The sequence below is a fragment of the Palaemon carinicauda genome, chromosome 19 (assembly GCF_036898095.1).
Source record: "Palaemon carinicauda isolate YSFRI2023 chromosome 19, ASM3689809v2, whole genome shotgun sequence".
NCBI classification, from domain to species: Eukaryota; Metazoa; Arthropoda; class Malacostraca; order Decapoda; family Palaemonidae; genus Palaemon; species Palaemon carinicauda.
The window spans coordinates 13937712-13947800 of record NC_090743.1 but is presented as its reverse complement, the minus strand read 5'-3'; the positions used below and the strand labels follow the sequence as shown (position 1 = coordinate 13947800).

The 10089-nt window shown below is 34.3% G+C and overlaps 1 protein-coding gene across 1 annotated transcript in view; it reads left to right on the top strand.

Moving 5' to 3' along the window:
* Positions 1-7673: 7673 nt before the first annotated feature.
* The window catches only part of LOC137658454 (platelet-activating factor acetylhydrolase IB subunit alpha2-like), a 29874-nt gene continuing 27458 nt past the window's right edge, over positions 7674-10089 (top strand). The window contains exon 1 of the mRNA XM_068393180.1: positions 7674-7867. Within this exon, the coding sequence (XP_068249281.1) occupies positions 7802-7867 (66 nt within the window). The 5' untranslated portion in view covers positions 7674-7801. The remainder of the gene's footprint in view (positions 7868-10089) is intronic.

Sequence of the window (10089 nt, the reverse complement as noted above, 5' to 3'; positions counted from 1 at the left end):
TCTATAATATACATATAATGAGAATGACAAATAATAGATGGACAAAAATAATAAAAGAATTAATCCCTAGAGATTGCAAAAGAAGCAAGAAAAGGAAGAAGAGACGATGGATTGACGAGCTACGAAAATTTGCACGTATAGACTGGCATAGAAAGACCATAAACAGGTGGGAGTAGAAGGATATGTCTGAAGCCTTTGTCCAGCATTGACTAGCAACGGTTGATGATGATATGCTAGATAAGTTATAAGTTAAAACAACCCATTGTTACGTAAAGAGGGCAAAATAAAAGACAGTTACTTTCTAGGATTGATTGATAGATCGATTTAAGATTTTCAGGCATCCTGACATCTAAGTACTTTCTTGGAGGGATCAGATAATTTCCAGCTTCTCTTTGGGTAATTATTTTGGATTAATAGAAATTATTAGAATTTGGTTCCTAATGAAATTACGTGAGTACTGTAGGAGAAGAAAGTAAATAGAATTAAGAAAATGGGAGCGACAAGAAAAAAAGTAATGGAAGAAAATTTTGAGAGATAATTATGATGAGACCTATAACATGACCGGGTTTTTTAGTGAAAAAAATAAAGAAATTAAAGGTCAGGAATCTTATAAAAAGGAGGTACGAAATATCCACTAAGGGATAAACTTGATCAATTATGCAAGACAAGGTTATACAGTTAATGCAAAAAAAAAAAAAAAAAAAAAAAAAAAAAAAAAAAAAAAGCTCGATAAGAAGAGATGAAATTGCAGAAGGTGAGGATAAAAATACAAATGCCATGAAAAGATGGACCATAACAGTGATATAGCGTATCATAAAAAACGTTCACTTGATTGATGAAACGTTGTCACAAGGAAAAACTGGAGTCTGGAGACCAAAATAAAGGTGGACATACAAAGAGGATATTTCTGCAAGATCAAAAATCCAAATTATCAAAGTGTCGTTCACAATGCATAAGTTAAAGTAGGAGTAATTCGTAAAAAGAATCATAACATGGAGCAGGAGAATTAACTGACACTTCAATAGAGATTAAGTGTTGAAGAAGAATTATCGAAATCGACAAAAAAAAAAAAAAAAAAAAAAAAAAAAAAAAAAAAAAAAAAAAAAATTTAGGTGGAAACAAGAGACCTATAACGACTCAAGATCGTGATTTCTTACGATGTAGGCCTACAGTACAATAATTTGATTTATTAATGAAGTTGGGAAACCATCATAGAAATAATATTAGGAGTGGAGGAAAACAGATATAGTTCCTTGTGCAACTGTATTATATAGAAAATGAATGCAAAATTTGAAAATCTAAATTTTGAAAATTTTAAAAATTGAAAATATCGTATTTTCTATATATATTTCTAGTGTTTTTATCAAAGCAAGAACATAATACTAAATAATTTGATACCAATAAGCAATGTAATTATAGTATCTTGCTTTTCCAACTAGGGTTGTAGCTTAGCTAGTAGTAGTAGTAGTAGTAGTAATAATAATAATAATTGGAATTTGTGAAGATTAAATCGAGAAGAATTTAAAGCATTTCTATTACCTTTCTTATTCAGCGTCATCATCTAATTGCTAAATTAGATCTAAAGAATACAACACTATTAAAAAGAAAATTGAGAACATAGGACAAAGAAGTTGATAAGAACACAACTCAACAGAGATGAAAATAAATAGCTAATGTTGAGTGTATAAAAGTTAGCGCACATGCACAAAGCAATGCTTAATGAACACTTTTCCTCTACCACTTGTCTTCCTTACACTAATCTAGATGGTCTAATATAGATTTAAACTAAATACACAAGACGACAGATACAGACTATTTGTTTTCGATACATAGCCTTCAGTTCGATAAGTACTTTAACTATCTTATCAAACTAAAGCAGGATACCTGGGAGTCATGTTTGGTTTTCAAGTGAGTAAGGAGTGTATGTGTCCTCACACATACACAGAACTACACTCCATAGAGAATAGCAGCATCGTTTCTTTTTTCTAGAAGGGACCAACTTTGCAGAGCTCTTCGTACAGTAAACTGTTTCCTGATTTGGAATGTCCCTATGCTCTCATTTTCAACTTGAAATTATAAGATAAAAAGAATCGTGATTCATCTTAAACTCGTTATCCCTGCGTCAGGAACGTCTTATGCGGTCTTATCCTAATTTACCTCTGTTCATATTTTCTTTCTTCCCTCTTTAAACTTCTATTTCTTATTGCAATACGGTCTTCCCCAAGTGGTACCTCGGCGCTGAATGGTCTCCCTGACTCAAGCCCTGGGCCATATGGCCTGAATTCTAATTCAATCCAGTCCTGCGTTAGGAGACACGATAGAAATGTCAGACTTTGTAGATGTGATATATACCATAGGCATAGTTGTGTTTGCTGAAAGCCACTGAGGATTTTATTTTTTTTTTCTTGCGTTATATAGCCTTAGGCCTGTAAGAGGCAGTTCTATTGCTTCCTCCACCCTTTCCTGTTTTTCCTCGATTCTTCTCATTTATTGAATGAAAATGCAGTGATTAGATCAGGTTAACTGCACTACCTTCCACTTGAATGTTTACCTTTTTTAATATCCTTTTCTAATAATAATAATTATCTCTCTTTCCAACGTTCACCTTCAATACTTTTCTTTCTAAAGATCTCTTCCATGCTGAAACCATTTTTTGCCATTCTTCTGAGTTTACTATAATGACTAAATCGTCTGCAAAAGTCAGATCCTAAACTTCTTCGTTGTTCCTTAATTCAAATGTCAAAGTGCCTATAATAACGATGAACAAGAATGAACTCAAAGCCGATCCTTATTGGAGGTCAACCTCCACAGGGAATGCCTGTTTCCCCATAATTTGCCTTTACAGTCACAATACAGTGGTTCTTACTAACCTTACCAACTTCCCCGGTACCCCTCTCTTTCTGAAATGAGTTTACTTTTACTTTTACTTTTACGGGTTTATTTCTCGCCCTCCATCAGACACTAAAGGTCTGTTCAGGCGGGCCTTGGTGTGTGAAAATAATTTCTTTCCAGTTAATATTTTGCTCTGTATCTTATCATTAAAGTTTATCATTAAAGTATTCATGTTTAGTTTTTAGTACAAAGGGTACTAATGTACAAGTCTCATCGATAAAAGAAACACATTTTATAATGATTTGCAATGCTTTTCTTTGGAATTAGGGATTATAGCGTAAAATAGCATTTGAGATGCATGATGTTTAATATTTGATGATTTTTCTTTGTATAGTACGGAAATAAGTTACTGGGTCAATCAAAGAAAATACACGTAAATAAGGTGTTGAGAGTACAGTAATCAAATGTGACTAATAGAAAAAAAATAAAGAATCGAAGGAGCAAATAACAGTAAGAAAACCTTTAATACAAATATATGTATATTTATATACACACACACACACACACACACACACACACACACACACATATATATATATATATATATATATATATATATATATATATACACATATATATACATACATATATATATATATATATATATATATATATGTACATATATATATATGTATATGTATATATATATGTATATATATACATATATATATATGTGTATATATATATATATATATATATATATTACTTACAAGCGGGAGAACTCATTTTCGGTATACATTTACCTTACACGTAGAGTACACGTAGTCACTTTAGGTCAATATTCCAGTGCATTCTGAAATAAAATAAACATTGCTGGTTATATGCGAAGCTTGAATCCTCGCGAAAGGAAAATTGTTCAAGTGGTAACACAAACATTTACGCCATCACTGCAATGAACATATTATCATTATTATTACTAGCTAAGCTACAACCTTAGTTGGAAAAGTAGGGTGCTATAAGCCCAAGGGCTCCAACGGGGAAAAATAGCCCAGTGAGGAAAGTAAATAAATAAATAAACTAATTAAAATAAGATTTTTAAGAAAAGTATCAACATTAAACAGATCATAAACTAAATATAAAAACATCATTGGATGGTAAACCTTTTGTAAATGATATGGCCATGTAAGAATCGGTGCTGATACACAAACTGTTTACAATAACAGTGAAATATACTTCAGTTACCGTTGGTCCCCCCACATGCCCGAGAAGAGATTACAGATTCCAAAAGGGGCAGACAAAATCTAACGACTAGCCATTATTTGAACAGAGATAACGTTTATTGATTCATTTCTTAGTATGATTAATTTTGTCGCCAGGCTAATGGTCATCAAGATTCTATTGGTCTTCTATTACCTCTCGTCTAGTCAATATTTGCTTGTCTCTAAGAATTTAGTTTTTTTGTTAAATAAAGGGACATTTGACGCCATATTTGTTTGAAATGCATATTGATTCAAAATTTGTTAACTAAAAAAAAAAAAAACACCATAACAGATGAATGATAATTCTATCGGAAACATCTCTGTCTGTCTGAGTGTGTGGAAGTGGGGAAATTACCGTCTCTCGTCTTCAAAGTCTGTGGCTTCCTCATCAGACAACATCTCAGGTAAAAGGCAGCAGGAGATGAAGTCATACATAAGACAAGGCTTCTCTGGATGCTTGAAAGCCTGGTGAGAAGCATCTGTTTTCAAAGGCGTTAATTGGAGATTGACCGTGGTCATAAATAAGAGCTTGGTCCATTTATTCAAATGTCTTTATTATTGAACAATGACCACGGTCAATCTGAAATGAACATAAAACATATTTAGAATAAATGCTGAACAATGTATATAACTCAAATGAACATAAAACATATTAAGAATAAATTATGAACAATGTATATAACTCAATGTTTATAACCCTCTAGTCTGGCAACTAATTGGACTTGAGTTTGAGAAACGCCCAAGCTCGATAGTTTCTTTCAGTATCTGCAACTTGGAAGAATAATACTACATTATTCCTTCGATGTCAGTGATCTCCTCCTTCTTGTAAGCTAAGGATTGTAGGTTTGAACTTTGGGGGATCCTATGGGCCTACTACTGAGTCATTAGCAGACATTGCCTGGCATTCCCTGGTCCTAGCTTGATGGAGAAGGGGGTCGGGCACTGGTCATATGTATATATGCCCAGTCTCTATAACATTGTACAGTCCCTTGTCTCTGTCATTCACGTGGAACTTTAAAAAGACAACGAATACAGAGTTTGCGGAGTCATATAATGATAACTCCCATTGTTAATTCATGAATAAATTAAAACTTGGAATAAATCCATTAAAAAAACATACATTTTATTATGGCTACCGAGTTCATTTGAGCAAGCTCTGTAAATCACGTTTGACTCGAGCTAGTTAATCTCCTCCCTTTTAACAATAAAAGTCACTTAAGAGGGTGTTCTTTTCAAGCACACTCAGCTGTTCGCGCACAAGCGTGCATGCTCACTTATATAGAAATTTGTTTCTACTTCAAACGATATTGTGTATTAATTTCCATCATACATTATTATTATTATTATTATTATTATTATTATTATTAAATGATAAGCTACAACCCTAGTTGGAAAAGCAGGATGCTATAAACCCAGGGGCCCTAACAGGGAAAATAGCCCAGTGATGAAAGGAAACAAGGAAAAATTTAATTTTTAAAACGATAGTAACATCAAAACAAATATTTCCTAAATAAACTATAAAGACTTTAACAAAACAAGAAGAAGAGAATGTAGATAGAACAGTGTGCCCGAGTGTACCCTCAAGCAAGAGAACTCTAACCCAAGACAGTGGAAGACCATGCTACAGAAGCTATGGCACTACCCAAGACTAGAGAACAACGGTTTGATTTTGGAGTGTCCTTCTCCTAGAAGAGCTGCTTACCATAGCTAAACAGTCTCTTCTACCCTTACCAAAAGGAAAGTAGCCACTGAACAATTACAGTGCAGTAGTTAACCCCTTGGGTGAAGAAGAATTGTTTAGTAATCTCAATGTTGTCAGGTGTATAAGGACAGAGGAGAATCCGTAAAGAATAGGCCAGACTCTTCGGTGTCTGGCCAGTCAAAGGATCCCATAACTCTCTAGCGGTAGTATCTCAACGGGCGGCTGGTGCCATCGCCAACCTACTACTGTACCTCATAAATTCCCAGGTATGTAGGACCAACGTGTCACAGTGCGAATAGGGCAATTTTAGTTAATGTACCCTCATCGGGAAAGCCTATATCACTATTCGACATAGCTCGTGCAAATTAACAAATTCCAAAATAGATGACATTAAGAATTACCACGAAGTTTGTATACTAAACGCTGAAAAAAATTAGAATACATAAAATCCTAATTTCATGCTCCATATGTTCCGACTAAGTTATAAGAGAGTGTCACTTCAAACCTTACACATGTGCATTAGAAATTGCCATGTAGGCCCTATATGTTCCATGTTACAAAAAGTAGACTTTACTTTATAACATGAGGTTTTTAAGTAAAGTTTTAAGGCATATTTATACTGTATTTGTGGCTTTTTAGTTGATCATAGTATAGTAAATAAAACAAGCGGATCCATTTGGTCTATTGATAAAGTAGTTATTTCATTGGAATTTTAAAGTCCACTGTTTTTCCTATAATTGAAATCTGCTTCTAGAAGTCTAAAACGTTATAAAGTAACTAAAAAATCTAGTTTACATTCATCGAAGCTCATGATGACTTGATCATTCTTGCATTTTATTCGTGCCGTTCCATGTAGCCTACCAATTAATTGAAGTACTGCTGGCCAATAGCTCTTCGCTTGAGTATTATACAATGCTATACTGTCGTTGATTCTTGGGTATTGTCACCTTACTCCTAAGCGTATTCATAGCAGAGTTGGTCCAGCAAAGACCAGGTCACCTGGGTTATATATATATATATATATATATATATATATATATATATATATATATATATATATATATATATATATATATATATATATATATATATATATATATATATATATATATATTAAAAACTTCGGATGCAGGTCACTGACATGTGTTTTGCGAAGAGTAAAATGTGGTTGAAACATGTTTTGTTATTTTATAAGATATGTCAAATTTATAGTATAGCTTCATAACTGTCTAATTTGTTTATCAAATACAAAAGAGTAAAGAACAAATAATTTCTAAGCGACACTTTGCTTCATAAAGAATTAAAAAAGCAGCTAGACTGAGAGATGAGAATGAACATGACACGCAAGTGGAAGGAAGTTGTCACTCTGTTAATTAACCATGCTATTTTACCGTCTTTATTTTCATATGAATTTAATTTTTGTATAATATAGTGAAAAGCTTATTTTTCAAACTAATATTGTGATAAAGTTTTGAGGCAAAATATGCCTACATGAGAATATACATTAACGGAGACTGAATAGGATTGCAAGATATCGCTAGAGTATTTAATACAGAATCCCGACCAAGTCGCCATATGATAGATTCCAGTGTTGACAGATATGAGAATTTATCCTAGAATTGGGGATTTTGGGTGTCTGATGGGGAAATTCAGTACAAATTTTTATTAAGAAACAAAGATGAGTAAACTTTTATATTGTTGCAATTAGTTTTCTTGCGCTTATATGAAGCATGGTGAGTAATTTCAATATTAGTAAAGCCTACATGATCAAGAAAGAAGATAATATGTTTGTTGAAATGGGGATTTTTAGGTGGTTTTGGAGGTTTTCTTAATCATGAGTTTTGGGGATTTTTAGACTAACCTATCTGGCAACACTGCTTGTTTACACATCGGACTGTAGTACGACCTCGACTTGGTGCTGTCTTTCTGAAGAAAAGTAGCTGTCAAAACAACATTTTGTTTGTATTTTGAGTTAAAATATTGGATACTCGTGTCCCGGGGGCGAGAGATGAACTCAGCAGCGGTGCCCACGCCCGTAGAAGACGTCCAAGGGGATGGAAGGTGGCTAAGTATGGTGAGGAACTGTGAATGAAATTACCTGGGCGGGGGAGCCTTTGGTTGCTATACCTGTGTTTTGGTTGTCATTCAACCAATAAATTTTCGAAAACGTCTCTTTAGGCGTTATAATTGATCTGTATGACAGTATGTCGAGTCTGTTTATGAACATAAACAATTGACTATAGTTTGTTGTACATTATAGGGAGCTGTTTCATTCAGAAACTTGATCGATGTCGTAAAAAATAATCAATAATCACCATGATGATTAAGCTTGGCATAAGTCATAAGCAATTAGAATTATATGGAATAGGTTGTATGATAAACATGTCGCATGCAAGGCATACATTAGCAGTGATATGGTTAGGAATAAAGAAATGATATTGTAGGTAGCCTTTTAAGCAGTTAATATCCTAAGCTTATAGTAGTGTACCAGGCAAGGCTTGGCCAGGCCAATAAGTCTAATTTGAAGTGTGACCTACCTTTAGATTCTACAATGTATTTACGAAGCATTTTTACTTTTTGGTGTTGATTTGCCTTAATATAATTCAAAGCAACAGGTAATTCCCTAGTTCAGTATCCTGGTTCATGGCCAGTTGTCGGTCAGTGTGCTATGCTAGTTTATAACTGTATTTGGTGAGTATGATATTTTAATTTGTAGCTAAATACCTGAACAGGAGCCTTTGTAGTTTATGGGGACACGCCGAGAAAAATGGACAACATCTAACCCAAACTTTCCCCCCCTAACCTGACCTACAAACCGTATCCTTACCTTCCTAATGACCTAACGGGGGGGGGGGGGGGGGGCTGCGGGCTAACGCCCCCCTGCGACCCCCCAACCACTGTAGCTATCATACAAACCCAACCACTGTCGCTATCATACAAACCCAACCTAACCGAACCGAACCGAGTAGGTCCCAGGTCACAACCCCTAGCTGGGGCAAGCCCCCGGACCCCCTTCTTGGGCTGAACTTAGAAAATATAAAATAACTTCATATTATGGTATATCGGATCAAAGTAAAGCACATCTTCCCCATAAGGAAAATAGATTGGGCTAGTAATAAGAAAGATATCGCCCTGTCCCGATAAACTACATTCACCCCCCTGAACCATATATTTTTTCGGTAAATATATGATACTTTAATGACTAGCGAAACTGGAGTTCGCTATAAGAAATGGACAAGTGTTGGCTAGTTTGATAGTGACCTAGGAAGGTGGTAAAGTGCTTGAAAGCAATTGCAAATAACAGTGCAGTAACCTACCATCAGTCTCCAAATAGTAAACAAAGGATGCATACAATTAAATAATGTTCACATTTTAGTTGATCGATACTTTAGTTATACCCCAGCCCCCATAGTCATGTAGAGAAAACTGCCAAAATAGCCAGCACTGTATTTATATTAGCAAATTCCATACAATAAAATAATGTTCACATTTTAGTTGATGATACTTTAGTAATACCCCAGACCCTATTAGTCATGCGGAAAAAAAGGCCAAAATACCCAGCACTGTCTATTTATTATAGCGAATTTCAGTTTCTCTTTAAATTAAGTATCATATATTAAACCCTTTATTTTTATACAGTAGTTATATTTACCAATATTGTTTCTATAGCTAGTAATTGGTTAGGTTGTACTAATAATTGATGGGCTGGTCAGTGTCTGTCTATTTTTCAGCAATAAAATTTAACGAACCTATCAGTAACTTGGCCACTTTGTGTGAGACCACCTGTAAATTTGCCATTGAAATCATGGGTTTGTCATCTTAAAATAACATACATCTACTTATAACGTTCATTTCTATTGGAATGTATGTAGTAGTTTCATAGATACACGACTCCCTTGAAGAACAATAACAAAAGGGGGACGACAGTTGAAAACATATTTGGGGGGGGGGTAAAACTAGTAAGATACATGGATGCATTTTGGTCTTTTCTCACCCACCTAACATAACCTAGGGCTCCTGGCCCTTGCATACCGGAAGGATTTACCATCCTGCTGCTAATTTGTATATTTTTGTAAGTTATTTCTATATTATATTCCTAAATCCGCTATGTATTGAGAGAGTGATAGGTGAATCATGATATGGCGAGAGATTACTGTATTTCATTCATTGTGTTGTAAATCCCAGATGGTTTATCCCTTCTTTTAATTTTTTCGGATCTACCACTAATCCAGGAAAAAAAATATGCTATACTGTACTATACTCTTGCATTTGAATCTAGAACATTATTATTTAGTT